The sequence below is a fragment of the Carex rostrata genome, chromosome 3 (assembly GCF_964058835.1).
Source record: "Carex rostrata chromosome 3, lpCarRost1.2, whole genome shotgun sequence".
Classification (NCBI taxonomy): domain Eukaryota; kingdom Viridiplantae; phylum Streptophyta; class Magnoliopsida; order Poales; family Cyperaceae; genus Carex; species Carex rostrata.
This window is the reverse complement of record NC_135920.1, coordinates 5,267,433-5,284,450: the sequence shown is the minus strand read 5'-3', so window position 1 is coordinate 5,284,450 and position 17,018 is coordinate 5,267,433. Positions and strand designations below refer to the sequence as shown.

General features: G+C 32.3%; 2 protein-coding genes across 2 annotated transcripts; one reads left to right on the top strand and one right to left on the bottom strand.

Annotated features, from left to right (window-relative positions):
• Positions 1 to 146: 146 nt before the first annotated feature.
• Positions 147 to 1,437, bottom strand: ELF4-L2 (ELF4-like 2). Its single transcript, XM_078298881.1, has 2 exons — positions 1,238 to 1,437; positions 147 to 716 (listed from the first exon to the last, which is right to left on the bottom strand). Exon 2 carries the CDS (start codon positions 668 to 670, stop codon positions 335 to 337), a length of 336 nt encoding a protein of 111 aa, XP_078155007.1. The 5' UTR covers positions 671 to 716; positions 1,238 to 1,437; the 3' UTR covers positions 147 to 334.
• Positions 1,438 to 10,050: 8,613 nt separating this feature from the next.
• LOC144551077 (Stress responsive alpha-beta barrel domain protein) lies at positions 10,051 to 11,808 on the top strand. Its single transcript, XM_078298880.1, has 3 exons — positions 10,051 to 10,532; positions 10,642 to 10,826; positions 11,184 to 11,808. The coding sequence occupies exons 1-3, from the start codon at positions 10,063 to 10,065 to the stop codon at positions 11,456 to 11,458; spliced, it is 930 nt and encodes a 309-aa protein (XP_078155006.1). The 5' UTR covers positions 10,051 to 10,062; the 3' UTR covers positions 11,459 to 11,808.
• Positions 11,809 to 17,018: the final 5,210 nt, after the last annotated feature.

Below are 17,018 nucleotides of genomic sequence, written 5' to 3'. Positions count from 1 at the left end.
TACCATATTGGGTGTGGTACCTTAGTCTGTAACATGTACAAAATCTATTCTATTTTGGTCTTGAATTTCCATTTGTTGTTGCTTCATTTTAGGATTTTTCTCATTTTATTACATAATAAAGAGAAGCTTCTTTTTCAAGGCTTAACTGAGTCCAGTTTTGTATTAACTTCTTCTTCCACTGTTTATGTTTCTTTTTTCGCCTCCAATGTTAAAACCTTCTATGTCAATTCAAAATTACAACCACCAAAGACAGATAAACACATTTTTGCCATAACATAATAGAAAAACACCGCATATCTACCTCTTTCTTCCTCTCTCACCTATATTCCAGCACCTAATCTCTGACTCGCTTCCTACTGGTACCGATCGAGTCGGCCTCCGCCGAAGGGGAAGAAGAAGAGGCCTGAACTGACCTCGCGAATGCTGCTGACAGATCAGCATACAACTCAACAACATGTCTGATATTGCTATTCAGCTCCCGAATCAACCCCACATTGCGGTTCAGATTATCTGGCAACTTCGATTCATGATTTTTATTGATCTCATTGATTAAAAGACGGTTCCGATCCAAGATGTTCTGCACCTGAACAAAGCTCTTTTGAAAGGCTTGTGCAACTTTGCCATCCATCTGGGCCCCATTTCCCAGGCCTGAGTAGGAATCTCCGTCCATTTATTTCCAGAACTGATGTCTTTAAGCTCGAACCGCTGTTTCAGACCTGAGAAAAGAATGCACAATTGGGATCTTCACCTTTAGAATTTGTTTTTTTTTTTAAATGAAGAGAAAGGAAAAGCAAAAATTGAGGTTGGAGAGTAGAGACCGACAAGAGAATTTGACAATTTTCCAGAGCAAAATACAAGTCAAATTAACAGTAATCAAGTTTCTACAGAAGTTAGCTTTTATTATTGTTATTTCTTTTTTTGTTATTATATTATTTGTCGGGGAATCCAAGTGTCAAATCTGACCTTTTGGTGGGGAATAAATAGAAACTCGAGAAAAGGAGCAAACTAAACTAAAAGAAATCTGCGCAGACAAAAAAGAATTGCGAATTGTCTGGACAAAGATCAAAGTTCTGGCCATGATTCATTGAAAAAAAAATGGAAAAATTAACTATACTAAATGCAGCTTTCACACTAAACTGAACAGAGTTCTCAATTACCCAGAAAGGTTAAAATAGAAAGCCCAGTTCAAGAACTTTTACAAAAAAATTATTGTTCTTTTTTGCTTCTCTAGGCGTACCTTGAAAATCTCCAGCATTTCTCGGTAGGCGATCGGATCGAAGAGAGGTAGAGAGAGAAAGAGAAGGGGGCAAAAGGGATAGATGTAAAATCCTCAGGCAAAGCCGATAGAAAAGTACAAAAGGCCTCGCCTGAATTAGAGAGAAAGCGAAAGAGAGAGAGAGGCTTTCTCCTTTCGGGTTATAGGATATGTTTTCTCGCACGATATATTTCCATTATTTCGCACATTAGCTCTTTTAACACAGTTTTGCAACTGATGTTTCGTATTTTTTGGTGATGATATTAACAAAGTAGTATTCACTTCATGTAGCGTACTGACTATAGAATCAAAAGAGAGAAACATATGATTAGTGCGCTGCATAAAGTGAAAACTACTCTGTTAATATTTGCTTTTGTGGCTGTCGTCAGTCCAAGTCTTCCAAGTCTATGCGACATTTCAATATGTTTTTAAGTAATCATTGAAGAGATTTCGTAGACCGTAGGGAGTTATGAGGTTAAGATTGGATAATGAACAAATATACGCTACTATGCAACACGCTTTTGAAATTGGGTTTCATTGAATACTTCTATCTCTATGGTCGTTGAATTAATTTTATACTTTATAATATAGTTTTTATTCGGCTGTTTCTTTTATGTGGGTCCAATGGAGATATCTTTTTAGGTTTTTCTCTAGTGTTCTTCTTTTCAGTCATATATCAATTAATGATCATTAAAGAGTGAGGTTGGGGTCTATGCACACAGACGGATACAGAATTTTTATCAAAGTAGAGCAAGAAATTATCGAATCAAATTTAAATAGCTAATTGAGTTCAAATTAATTAAATAATTATATACTAGATACAACATGATAAAGAAAGCCACAAAAATTGTATTCTTCAAATTGAAACTTAAATATAACATACAACGGAAAGAGTTAATATAAAAAATATGATAAAAAAAACTATTAGATAATCAACTCATCAAAATACTAGTTAAAACATGACAAAAAATAGTATTATTTTACATTTCAAAAACAACAAAATTTTTTTTTTTACATATTAAAAACAAACAAAAAACTAGATACTAGATAATTAAGTCAATGAAAAAAGTTTTCCTCAACGGATCTTCACGGTTTGAAATCTTTACATAATTATTTCATCATCGACACGTTTAAACAACTCCTCAATTAAAGTAGCTAACAAATCATTCATCCATTATAAAAATGGGAGAAGAAGACAAAAGAAAGTGCAAAAGAAAAAAATGAAGAAAGAAAGAGAAAAAGAAAAGAAAAGGAAAGAGGCTGAAAATGGAGGCGTCTATTAATGCACAAAATGGTGAAGAAAAATGAAAAAAAAAGAAAGAAATGGACAGCTCCATCGTACAGATGAAATAGAGAGGAGATAAAAATGGGTTGCTCTCCTCATGTGTCTCATTAGATCTTACAAGTTCTATCTACTTATTTATTTTTATTTTAGACTTGGTGCACAAAATTCATACACAAATTCAGGGGCGAAACATAGGTGTATACCTGGTGCTAAGTCACCCCAACTTAAATTTTTTTTATTACCAAGTATAAAGGAATTGTATTATATAGTTCATTTTACATGTATAAGCTCCCCTATAAAAATATTCAAAATTAGAGGGCTTCAATGTAAATTTTAAAAAATATAATTAAATTTATTTCTATTTGGACTAGTGGGCCTTCTGTCTTTTGGCAAAAATAAAATCCTTTCCAAATTAGAAATTGCAATAAACAAATGGTATTTTATTATAGCACCGACTAACCTAGTTTAAGTACTAGCGTCCTACCTCTTCGATACGCTCGCCCTGACGCTCTTCCTCCCACAACTCAAAAAATCAAATGAATTGAAGACACACTTTCGTCTTTTCTGCTTCATTCTGGATCTGCGGGCTTTTACCATGTCTCCCAAACAATTTCAGTACATATGGCGCAAGACGATTTCACATACATATCGAGGTCGGAAAGGGATCGGGTGTTTTCACGTCTCACCATAGTGCCCGTTGTTTTGTTCTTACTAGTTCTTTCACCTTTCGGTGGGTCAACCTAACCTAAACGTAACTAGTAAATTGAAAACAACAATTTCATATTGCAAATTATAGCATCGATTCTAAAAAATAATAATGATATTATTTAGCACCCCCTATACTCAAATTCTGGTTCCGCCCCTGCACAGATTCTCTTATATCGTTTATATAAATCCAATCCAAATCAAAGGAAGAGACTTTCTTCATCAAAAGCGAAGAAACCCATTTGGGGTCCGAACAATAAAGGATGAAGGTCGCCGATAGAGAGAGGGTGAAGAGAAAGGGGCATTCCAAATTTCCAATATTAATTCTTTATTAATTCCTTATGGCCTTTAAAAGAGAGATGAGAAGGGTAAACTTATTACAGGTCCACGATAGGACAAACTTATTTTTCAGAGTAGGGCAAAAGACTTAAAATTTAGTTTTTGTAAATTAATTTTGGATTTCGAGGGTAGGATAGTTTCCCTACCATGTAGTGAATTGGATTCGCCTTTAACTATGCATACTGCATGTCAGTCTGTACTATAATTAATATTTTTATTTTCAAAGTTTAAATAACTGATTTAAATCATTTAATATGATCTCAATATGAAATGTACTTATTAATTAAATTTTACAATATCATGTTAAATATTTCAAATTAGTTGTTTGCAGTTAAAAATATATATATATTGATCTGTAGTATATACCAATCTACGCTATACACAATATTGTAGCCTCACTCAGCATTAGATACTATATTATCTAGGACACTGATAACTGTCTCCGTATCCCTGTTCCCGCACTGTCTCTGTACATAACTTCCATAACTAACTTGGGGGAATCGTCCCCGCACAATTTGTAAAGTATTAATACATATGAACGAAAGTATTTATACATAGGCACAAAAGTATTTATATCTATGCACGAAAGTATTTAATGTAAATAATTGTCTCCCCAACCAAATATGCCAAGCTGTTCTCACACCATAAATACACGTGGGGTGCCACTTAAACTAAATGGGGGACCGGGGGGACCATACACGTTTCAATACTTAATATTTTTTTACATATGACACTAGATGGTGTCTGAAAGTATTTATATGTATATAAATTGTACAAAGTTTAATTTTCAGGCGTTTGATCATATCAAGTTACACATCAGAGTATTAATATCTATGCACTGAAGTATTTATATTTATGAGGTCAACTATTTTTGTTATAGAAAAGTTGATGTGGAGATACGAGGTCGTCGCTACTTCATTAGATGAAAGTTGACGTGGGGACCACCGGGGGACTGAAAAAAAGAGATCATCGTATCAAGTTACATGCAAGTATTAATCTTTTATTTCTCAAGTATTTATATCTATAAAAGTTGACGCGGTTACAAGTGTCAGAACTGAGAAAGGAGAAGACCATATAATTAGTGAGTATCACAATACAACCTTCCTCTACTGTAGCTGTAGGGATAAAAGAGGGATTGAAGTGCTGGAATGAATATAATTATTCTATTATCTATTTGTCGATTCAATTTTTTTTCATAAAATTAATGTTTTTTATTTTAAATATGAAAAATTAACGGTGATGAAAATCTATAAAGAGATTGACCTGTCTTCCGGTGTCTATAATCTATGAATAGCTTTATTACGAATCTGAGGTGATAGAAAGGAAAAAGATGATTTCCATCAATCGGCGAATAGAACTTTTATAAAGTTTAATATCAAAGAGCAATCATTTCGGGTACTGTCGTGAGTTCGAAATCCGGATGAGAGAAATTATTTGTTGTAATAACAAGGGTATTAAATAGTTGAGTGTCTTGACCTCTAACCTTTACTCAAAATCATTTCGGATACCGTTGTTTCCTATAGATATTATATGTTGTAGATTATTTTTGATATTAATATTTGAAACTTATTTTTAAATTGTAAACTTTTAAGTTTTTCTTTTTTTATAGAGGAGGAATTCACTTACACTGAATTACATCTAATATTTTCAAAGTTTTCAAAGTTGAAACAGTCAATTCAAACCGTTCAACATGTTGGACATATTAAAATGTGCTTGCAAATCAAATTTTACATTTTTTTGATTTTTTATTATTTATTATGTATTTTACAAAATCACTGTTTTCATATCATTAATTTTTTGTACTCATTTTAATAAATAGTAAAAAAAATATATATATATAAAATTTGATCCGTAAGCACATTTTAATATATCCATCATATTTAACGGTTTAGATCGACTGTTTGGACTTTAAAAATGTAGGATGTAATCTCGTGTCACCAAAAAATGATGTAAGTTGATCCCTCCTCTTTTTTATAATGTGTCTAGGTTAAAATTTTTGACACCTTGCAATTTATACTATGATTTGTACCTATCTTTTTTCTTAATAAAAGTGTTCAGGATTACAATAAAAATATTATATTTAAGATTATCTAAATAGCGTGTTAATGTTTAATCTTATTTTTCTTTGTGAACTATATGTTTATGTAAAACTTTATAATTTTTTAGTTTGTTTCACACAAGATCAAAAGTTTTATATATATATATATATATATTAGTCAAGTGCCTATGCGTTGTCGTAAAGATTGAAAGTCTATTTTGATAACTTTTTTAAATGTAATTAAATTAAAAATTTAATTACATAATTATGTATTAGTCAATAATAAGAGCAAACGAGAACTTACTGTGATACGTAACTTTGTATTGAGAGGGAGGAGAGGGGAGGGAACATGACAATAGAACAAGGGAGGAGATAATTTCAGTGCATTTATTTGCTCTAAAAACATACAACGTGTAGTAGTATGATGCGCACATATGAGCTGTCCTGTAAATTTTGTATCAAAGAAAAAAGAGGTAGAATCTATATTCTAAAATATGTTAAGAAATGCTTTCAATATACAAATAAGTGAAAAATGAAACAAAATTAAAAAACAAAACGAAGTGCCGATAAAATTTATTTCATTTCATTAATGTAAAATGAATGAACAGGCATTTTATTTGAATAAATGACCTATATAAAGTTTAGAAAAGACAAAGATTTCAACAAACAAATAAACCAATAATTCACGAGATACGAAAATGAACAAAAAACATGCCATGAAGAACATTCGATGTGTCTAATTAACACACTATGCAAACCGGTGTAGATCGCAACAACAAAAAAAAATAAAAAATCAAAGCTTTCTTCGTAGATAATACAAAGAACTTAGACTCCATTTGCTTCATGCCTCCCTCCAACATCTTTATTTTCGATTTCAAAATTCAAACAAAAGATCCGAACTGCTCAACATGAAATGTACGTTAAAAATGTGTTTAGAGATCAAATTTATATTTTTTTGAAATTTATTTACTATTTTTAAGATAGATATAAAATCATTGTTTTTAGATGGTCCACAATTTCTTGAAAACTAGTGATCTTGTATCTATCCTAAACTTAGTGAAATTTTTTCTAAAAAATATAAAATTTGATATCTAAGAATATTTTAATATGGATATCATGTTGAGCGGTTCATATCTTTTATTTAAATATTAAAATTGAAGATAATAATGTTTGGATACAATTGGAGCATGAAGTAAATAAGCAATGTGGTATTTCAGCTCTCTTAATAATTACTTAGTTTAGCCGCATGAGTGAGTCTATGGTACTATGCATATTACGATTTGGCACCGTGCTACGGTTCTATATTCGAGTTTTCAAATCCTAACGGTCGATCCGAACCGTACATCTTGTTCTCCATATTAATATGTGTTTGGAGACCAAATTTACATTTTTTTAATTTTTTTACTATTTTTTTTAGATTTATTGAAAATCACTGTTTTTGGATGGTCCAGAATTTTCAGATCAAGTGATTTTCTAAATATCTAAAAAAATAGTAAATTTTTTTTAAAAAATGTAAAATTTGGTCTCCAAACACATATTAATATGGAGAACAAGATGAACGGTTCGGATTGACCATTAGGATTTGAAAACTCGAATATAGAGCCGTAGCATGGTAACAACCCGTGATATGCATAGTACCATAGACTCACTCAAACCACATTGCTAAAGGCCTCAGAAAATCTACTTTCTCGATCCCTATTGCCCTGAGAATATCTGCTGCGATCCAACGGGGTTGCAGGGACCCTGCTATTCCAAATCCAGCCTTTTATTTGTGTTGAGATTTGTGCACAAAAACAATTTTATTTGTGTATTTCAAAATATGAAAGGCTGGATTTGGAATAGCAGAGTCCTGCAATCTCGTTGGATCGCAGCAGATTTCTTTCCGAGAATATGACTACAAGCCAAACATTACATAGTATAATTACTAAAGTATAAATTTTCAAATGCATTTAACAGATTCCTTCCACATAGAACTAAAATATTCTCAAGTACATTTAATTGATGTGCTTAATTCTAAAATCTATCAAATTAATTTTAAACGATAAATTAAATAATATAATTTATAAGTAATATATTTATATATAAAGTTTTAACTTTTAAATTAATTTAGTATAAGTCAAGCGATAAAAAAATATTTGAAAAATAAATATATTAAATATTTTTTTACCGTTTGATTTTACATTAAATATAATTTGAGAATTATTTATTGAGAAAAGGTTTTTGTCCACTGAGTTTTGTCCACCATCTGTCCACTACACTATCCATTCCGATTTACCGTCTCTCCGCTATCCACTTTATAACGGCCTATTTAAACACCGACGGACGATGGAACCTTTCTTTTTTTTGAATTTCATTTCCGATATTTTCAAATCCGATCTGATTTTCTCCGCATTTGGTGATTGCCTTCCTCTTTTGCGCGATGCCAGATTCATTCCATTTTCCATTCGCGATTGACTTCCTCTTTGCTATTTCATTCAAATGATTGGCGATTAACTATTCGTCTAATGAAATCTGGTCCATTCGCGATTAACTATCGCGGGTTAAAGGCAAGAAGGAATCTGGTCCATCTCAATCATCGGTCTAACTTCTATTGCAGGCGTGCAATCACCACTGAGTTGGAGGCGTGCAATCATCAGCCTAACTTCTATTGGAGGCGTGCAATCATCGGCCTAACTCCAGATTTAATTAGACGAATAGAAGTTGTGCAATCACCAATCCTTGTTGAAGGCTGTGGACATACGCGGGTTAAACCTTCAATCATGGAGTGCGATCGAATAGAAGTTGTTTTTGTTGAAGAGCACGGCAAAACATTCAAATCTAGTAAGTTATTTCTGTTGAATTTGTTGTTTTCGTTGTATGCAGTAACAGATCTAGCATTTCAAATGAAATCTGGAGAAAAAAGATGATAGAGAGGCGATATGGAGTATTGATCTGTTAATTTTACTGTATTGCCCCGTTAATTTTACAGTATTCATCTGTCATTTTACAGTATTCATCTTGTGGAAATCTGGAGGAAATAGATGATAGAGAGGCGATATGGAGTATTAATCTGTTAATTTTACAATATTTCCTTGTTAATTTTACAGTATTCATCTTGTCATTTTACAGTATTCATCTTGTGAAAATATGGAAGAAAGAGATGATAGAGAGGCGATATGGAGTATTAATATGTTAATTTTATAGTATTGCCCCGTTAATTTTACAGTATTCATCTTGTCAATTTATAATATTCATCTTATGGAAATCTGGAGGAAAGAGATGATAGAAAGGCGATATGGAGTATTTATTTGTTAATTTTACAGTATTTATCTTGTAATTTTACAGTATTCATATTGTAATTTTACAGTATTCATTTTGTGAAAATTTGAAAGAAAATGATGATAGAAAGGCTTCTTACTCATCCGAACAATATTCAATTGAAAATTCTACTATATACAAGATTCAATTTTACAGTTCTGCTGATTCAATTTTACAGTATACAAGATTCAATTGTAAATTTTACTGTGTAGAAGATTCAATTTTACAGTATACAAGATTCAATTGGAAATTTTACTGTATACAAGATTCAATTTTACAGTATACAATATTCAATTTTACAGTATACAATATTCAATTTTACAGTATACAATATTCAATTTTACAGTATACAAGATTCAACCCAGTGCTAATAACCGCTAATAACTAACTCTAACTGCCAATAACTTCCTATAACTGTAATTTCTGAAAGTACAGTTTGAAAGTACATTTATTTTGTCATGTTGTGCAAGTTGCAATCTTTTTCAAACTATTATGGGACCACTCAAATAGTTGCTGAATGTTTTGTGATTAAGTGATATATTTTATGTGATATATTGTATAATTATACAACATGTAGAAGTAATTTTACAGTATTCGCGCAAGTCAAAGCTGTGGACAAATAGTGGACAAAAGGCTGTGGACAATTAGACGCTTCCTTATTTATTTTACATTAAATATAATTTGAGAATTTAAACACTTTGTATGTAAATATATCGTTAATAATATTAACAAATCAATTTCAATATTTTAAATTAGTTGGATCCAATCGTATCACCCAGGTACCTGACTCAAGCTAATTACAAATGGACGGTCCAAATTAACATCTTTAACTTGTCACGAATTGCAAAATGGATCAAAATCTCATGTTATTCATGAACAATGTCTTTACTATTTCTGCTTTTTTAAATTCAGTTATTGAATTGTTTCGAGATACGTGCACAAAAAAATTCTGAAAAAAAATGCTTTGAGATTCATTTCCGAAAAAAAATTAAAATGTTGAATTCGAAAAAACAAGAATAGCAGAGTTACTGTTTTCAGAAAAAAGAGAATAACAGTGGATCTGATTCCTTGCAAAATGGACAGTTTCATAGATACCGAATTAACTTTGATCCGACTGAAATTAATCTGGTTCGTCCATTTGTAATGTGCTTGAATCAGGTACCTGGGAGGATGCGGATTCCAAAGAAGGTGTATCCACTTGTTCTACTATCCGGCGTTAGCCAGTCACCATCAGTCAACCCACCCGGCTTCCTCCCCAGCACCCGGTTTATTTTCCTATCAAATCAAAACATGCTCTCTGTCAAGCCCCTCCACTCAGTCAGATTCAGGCCCCGGCTCTTCCTTGTCAAACCCAAATCCGTACGCACCGGACCCGCCTCTCTCCGCTTCTCCACCGTCGCCTCCGCCGCCATGTCGACCTCATCTACCATCGAGCACTTCGTTCTCTTCAAGCTGCGCTCCTCCACTGACCCCTCCAAGGTCGACAACATGCTCTCCTCTCTCCGCGCGCTATCTTCCCTCCCTGCTGTCTCCCACCTCTCCGTCGGTCCCGTCCTCCGCCTCCGCTCCAGTGCCGCCTCCGAGCTCGCCTTCACTCACCTCCTCCACAGCCGGTACTCTCTCTCTCTCTTTCTCCCTCTAATTTTTTGAAACATTTTTCCACTTCAACTGATTGGTTAATTGAGAGCTAAGACAGTAATATTTATCTTTTACTCTTGATAGGTATGAATCAAAGGAGAAGCTCTTGGAATACGCGAATGATCCAGCACATGTGAATGTTGTAAAGGAGTGTGTGCTGCCAATTGCTGATGATATCATGGCCGTCGATTGGGTCGCTGAGGGACTGGTCCCTGGGCCCGTTGCATCAGGGTCTGCAATCCGGCTTACCCTTGCAAAACTAAAAGAAGGTTATTTGCTTTAAGTTGTTATTATAATATGTTAATGCCCTATGATTTTTTGATAAGCTGATTATGTAATGAGAGATCAATGCTAACAATTTTGAAGCATCTTAATATTTGATTCATGGACTTCCCTTACCACTGATGTTGTAGCACGGACTAAAGATAAAATCTCAATGGTTTCCCAATTTTTAGATTGTCGTTATTTCTTTTCATTCATCTTATTGATTCTTATCCTGATTTTGCATGGAATGTAACAAAAAGTAACTATGAAATTAGAATAAATTTACACTAGCCTCATTATGTGATTCATGCAGAGGAGGCATAACTTAGGTTTAAACAATTAATGTCTGTATTCTTAAACAGGTTCAGATGCATCAGAGTTGAAATCGGCACTGGCATCAGCGAATGATGCTGCAGCAGGAGCGACACTAGTAAGTTATGGTGAGAACTTCTCTCCTGCCAGAGCAAAGGGTTACTCTTTCGGCATGCTTGCTGTTTTTCCTGCAGTAGATGATTTGGAGAAATTAGAGGGGGACCAGTTGGAGACAATTAAAGAAAAGGTCCGGCCTATACTAGAGAGGGTGATTGTTCTTGACTTTGTGGCGTCAGAGCCACCGCCATCTGCAGCCAACCTGTGATTTTTCATGGGCCAATGCAGGTTGGCTTTTAAATTAGTTCAATTTTTATTTTTCAAGAATAATTGCTGTAAAATTGGAGACTCTTTCAGCCCAGGTTCCAGTTTGTGAAAGAAGTTTGTTGTATTGTGTGCCATTGTGATGGATTGAGTTCGCTGCTTATGGTGGCATAATGATCTTCTTAGAAAACTCCAAGCAAAAATTAAATAAATAAACCAGTGTTTTCTGTTTAGCAGTCAAAACTTTGAGATTTGAGAATACAATTGGTATCCAATGACCAGGAGATTATTGAAAGGACAAAATGTAAATAAAATGGGAAGAAACAACTTATTGCTCTTTTTTATGATGTTTCATGGCAAATTTTTGTTGTTGTTTATATAATTTAAAATTTAAAATTTCGGAAACAAGTTTGAATTGTTGATCTTTTGTAATGTCAAATGGAATACTTGTTCATTAAAAATTATAGAAGTTGGAGTTCATTTGATATAAACTACAAAATCAAGAGGTGAAATGATCAATATGTATAATTAACTGCAACTTGCTGCTGATTTCTCAACATGTTGGTCTTGTATAATAATCTTTTTTTTCGTATGTATTTTTTACAATATGGAATGAGATGAACCGCTTAGTTTTGCAATATTGTATTTAACTTGATAAATAGTGTTGAATGTGGCACCAAAACAATTGTAAGTGAATCTCTCCTCATTTTAGATGGAGTTTAATATAATATTTTATTGATACCATTTTAAAGCCCTGAGACTGACAAAGTAATTGTTGCAGCATTGGTGGAAGAATGTAAGCTATAGATTGACAAACTAGTTCTGTATTCAAATGGTATGTACCGAGTCAGTTTTTTACTGATATAGATGACCATGTTGTGTTTCTTTTGTTGGAACCTTATGTTTAAGTCTCAATTATGCCCTGATCCCGCATTGAATCTTTAATGGTTGATGACTGGCTGGTTTAATCTGGTACTTGCTGGAACCTTTCTGTACCAGTACAGTATTAATTAGGTTGGTTATTATATCTGTAGTAGAAAGTTGAAATGAATCAGCCTTATTTTGGGGCCAGAATTTATTGCTGGTAGCATGGATTGTGTCGGTCAACAAGACATTCTAATACCTGCCTACAAAGGAAAAATTCTGCATTTGAAATTAAAAATTGGAGAAAATTCATGGATGCAAATTCCAACTAGAGAATTTAGTAAAATCAAAGAAACTAATTTTGAAAATTCAAATTAAACCGGACTTTTGAATTACGGCCCTTGACATCTGCAGCTGTATTTGGTTCTAATATTTTAAATTATGGTAGAAATTTGAATTTGCCTCTCTGTATTTCTAATTCTGTAATTTGAGCTTCAAAAGAGGTCAAACTGTAAATTAAAATATTCAAACATAAAATATTTTTCCATACATCATGGGCTCAGACGAACCGCTAGTGTGCTTAAGTGACCGAAACAAACTTCTGTTAGAAATTTCCAGTGGTCTATTATACAAAACATACTTGTATTTAATAAATAATTATACAATTACGCTTTATTCTGAAAATTTTGATTCTATTTTCTAGCTTCGTCTCTACCAAAAAGTATATTTACTCGATGGAATTTTCACACTTAATTGGATTTGTTACTATTGACTATGTATCCCCCTTTAAGTACCGGACTGACTACAATACTTCCAACCGAGTCAAAAGTAATACAATACATATTTAGATAGAGAAGGATTCCAATGCCTTATGTCTTTCATATCTCATCATACCTCATATTTTAGTATAAATATCATGCTGAGCGGTTTGAATCAACAATTTAAATTTATTAGGGTATGATGAGGTATGAAAACGAAGATATAAAATATGAGATATGATGAGGTATGAAAAGTACGAGATATTGGAACCTCCTCATTTAGATATTAGAGAGGTTCATTTTGAGATTTGTGCCTGATTAAAACTGATGACTCAGATCTCACTGTACTCATTCAGATATTGCACTGGATCTGAATTCGTTATTATTAGGGTGTGCGTCCTCTCCAGGCCAGTTCCTTTCTAAACCATTTTAGCATGTTAGTTGCAGTCTTTCACTTCAGCCCAGTATTATTCTTACTTATTTTGGGAAAAATTAATGGTCATCTCGTTATCTTTTAGATGTTAATGTTATTAAAAGCCCAAAAAAGGGGCTTTGTTTTCCAGATACTTTCATATCAAAGGTTTCTGCTGAATTTGCATTAGACCATCAAGGAGATCCCACACAACTTTCAATTGGCCCAAGAAATTCTCAAAAAACATTCACATCCCAAAGATCGAGTGCAAGAAAATAGGCAAGTATTACAAAAAATAGCATGAAAAATTGAAAATGGGTACTTAAATTTGTCACATAATTAGGTATTTCTCTATTTTTAGCTATATTTGTTTTTCAGTGACTTAAACAAGTTTGACAAGTAGTCATGAATGTGGTAGGATAGGTTTCCTAATATTTTATTCATTACGAGTTTAAGACGATTAGAAGTTCTTGTTTTATAAAAAGACACTGCAATTTGCTATTCATTACGAGTTTAAGACGATTAGAAGTTCTTGTTTTATTAAAAGACACTGCAATTTGCAAGTCAGAATTGAATATCACAATAAAAGAATCAAGTATTAGTTTTAGAGAGAAGATGCTTCTGTTTAGGGGTAGAGTTGGATTTTTAAGTTATAAGTGTTGATAATATGATTTTTTTTTATTGAGTACAAAGATTAATTTTACATACTCATACTCATAGTATCTTACTCTAAATTATAAATAAAAAAATTAAAGTAAATAAAGGTCAACTGATTCTATTAGGAATGCAAACGGGTTGGATATTATCCGACTGTATCCGACTCCGTATCCGAAAATTTAATACGGATATCCGATATCCGAATATCTGTGCGGATACGGATACGGATATGGTTTTGAATTTTAATTATCCGTATCCGAATAGTAGATATATATTATATGATTTAATATGAATTATGAAAAAAATTATGTTATTCAGTATTATAAAAAGCGGATATCCGTATCCGTATCCGGTTAATATCCGATCCGTATCCGTATTCGTCAAATATCCGATCCGTATCCGTATCCGGAAAATAAAAACGGATACGGATATGGTTTTACCACTATCCGATCCGTTTGCACCCCTAGACTCTATTCTCTATTACTGGATTCGCTCATGCTTCTGTTGTTATCTTTCTTTTAGAGCTGATAATGAGGTTGTTGGGGTCGGTTCAGGTTGGGTTCATGGGTTGAATCAGAATTAATTTGGCCAAAATTATGTTGTCTCTGAATAGGTGCATAGGTGCGACTTAAAAGGTGCGAATATGGTCTATTAGTCTATATTATGCATTAAGAAGTTCATTTTTTGTATCTGAATATCATACTGAAAATCTGAATGAAATCAATAAACGCATCCCATAAACAGAGAGAGAGAGAAAGAAGTGGCTGTCAGTTGGCGGCGCTAGTATTCTGACTAATAAAAAATTGGACGGAAGTGATTTGATCAAAATTTGGAGTACAACCATGGGCCCATGGCAGTTGCAATTTCAGGTTTGGATTGTGATCAAACAGACAAACAGGTTAGGTTATAATTTTGTTAGATAGCTGGAAAGATCCCATTTAATAAATCAGATAAAATCAGGCGGAAGCATGATTAGAAATTAATTAAGCACATCTCTCATCTTAGCTAAAGAATAAATGATTAACTGGTTACCAGTAAGCAGATATATCCCCCACCCCCAATTAATATTTAAAACCAACAATATTCTCAAATTATAACCATGAATTAATTTCGTTGATCAACTCTGGAGATTAACAATTAAAAGAATAATTGGCAAAAGTGCCAATCTCTGTATTTTTGTGCTTGTACTAATGTTCTATGAAATATCTGCACTCTCTAATCGGATAAATAATTGATGCTCAGGTTAATTTTATTCTAGAATGTGCGAATTGCCCATACTGGTCAACCAATGAAATTTGAATATTTGATCATGCATTAAATTCTATACAAATTAGTAGACAAATTAACATATTTATGACAAACTTAGAGAACCCCATATAAACTTTGTTATTGCAAATTTGCAAGGAAGCCTTGTGAACTGCCTTCTCTTTTATTTATTTTTTCCCCTTTTTTCCGTGTGTATATTTAAACCTAATTAAAGAGATTAAATAATTCCATTAAAAATTGCGTTCAATGCTGTTTATATTTTTGGTTCCGTGGCATAATTCTGTGAAGATGTAGACTATAAAATTATACCGAAACTTCTAAGAACGCCTGCATTGAGATTTATTTTTTTTATTTCTAAAACATGCTGACACTTTCTATTATATTTTTTAGGATATAGCATATTTTTCAATTTAGAAAGATTAAAAAAATTTGCTTTAAAAAAATCGCTTTTTAATTGCTTTCATGAGATCTCATTTTCGTTGCTCTCTAATAATTACTGACATGGCAGCTAAAACTAAAAGATAATTCCACTAATATAAATGTTTACAAATTAAAATTAACTTAATTTTTATTTTGCGCTTGACATCTGTTTTCAATTTAATTTTAATTTTATTGATGTAGATGCTCTAAATATAATAATGACTTAATGTTTTTTTATTTTATTTTACAAATGCTTTCCAAAGTTTGTGAAGTGGAATTTTGACAATAATTGTCCAAACTTTACAATTAATAAGATGTGAGTTTTGACACTTTAAAAAGTAAAGAGTTTGTGAAGTGGAATTTTGTAATGAAATAAGAAAATTTATCCAATAGATACAAGTTGTGAAAGAAGAATATTTCAGTTCACATATTATATTAACTTTTCTAAATTATTTCCTAGGCATGCACTGTTTCTACAACATTTAATATGAAATTCAAAAAATGCAAGGCAGTTGCTTAGCACCTAAATTCAGGGGATTAGAAATCTCTTGTTTGTTTCTAACATTTATTCTAGAATTTGCATTATTCATCGGTTATCAATTGGTGTCGTACCAAGTTAATTGCCTTCATATTATGTTCTAGAAATTGCTCGAAATTATAATTTAAATGGGATAAATTGTGCGCCACTGGTGAGCATTGTCACATCATTTTTCTTCTTCAGTGTTCTAACATATGCATTTATATAATTATTCAAAAACATATGCGTATAGAAAGAGAGAATGGCTAAGCTCAAAACATTTTTTTCTAACCTCTGAAACAAATAATTCAATGTTTCAATTTTCAAAGTCCAAACAGTCGATCCAAAGTCCAAACCGTTAGATGTTTAATCTATATTAAAATGTGCTTGTTGACCAAATTTTATATATTTTTATATTTTTTTTTATTAAGATGGTTTGAAAATTGCTGGTTTTTCAATGATACAAAATTTTAATAAAAACAACGATTTTCAAATCATATTAATAAATAGTAAAACAATTTCAAAAAAATGTAAAATTTGGTCTCTAAGCACATTTTAATATAGATTAAATATCTAACAGCTTGGATTGACTATTTGGACTTTAAAATTTTAAAAATTGAGTCGTTTGTTTTGAAAGTTAGAAAAAAATATTTTGAACTTAGCCTCTCTA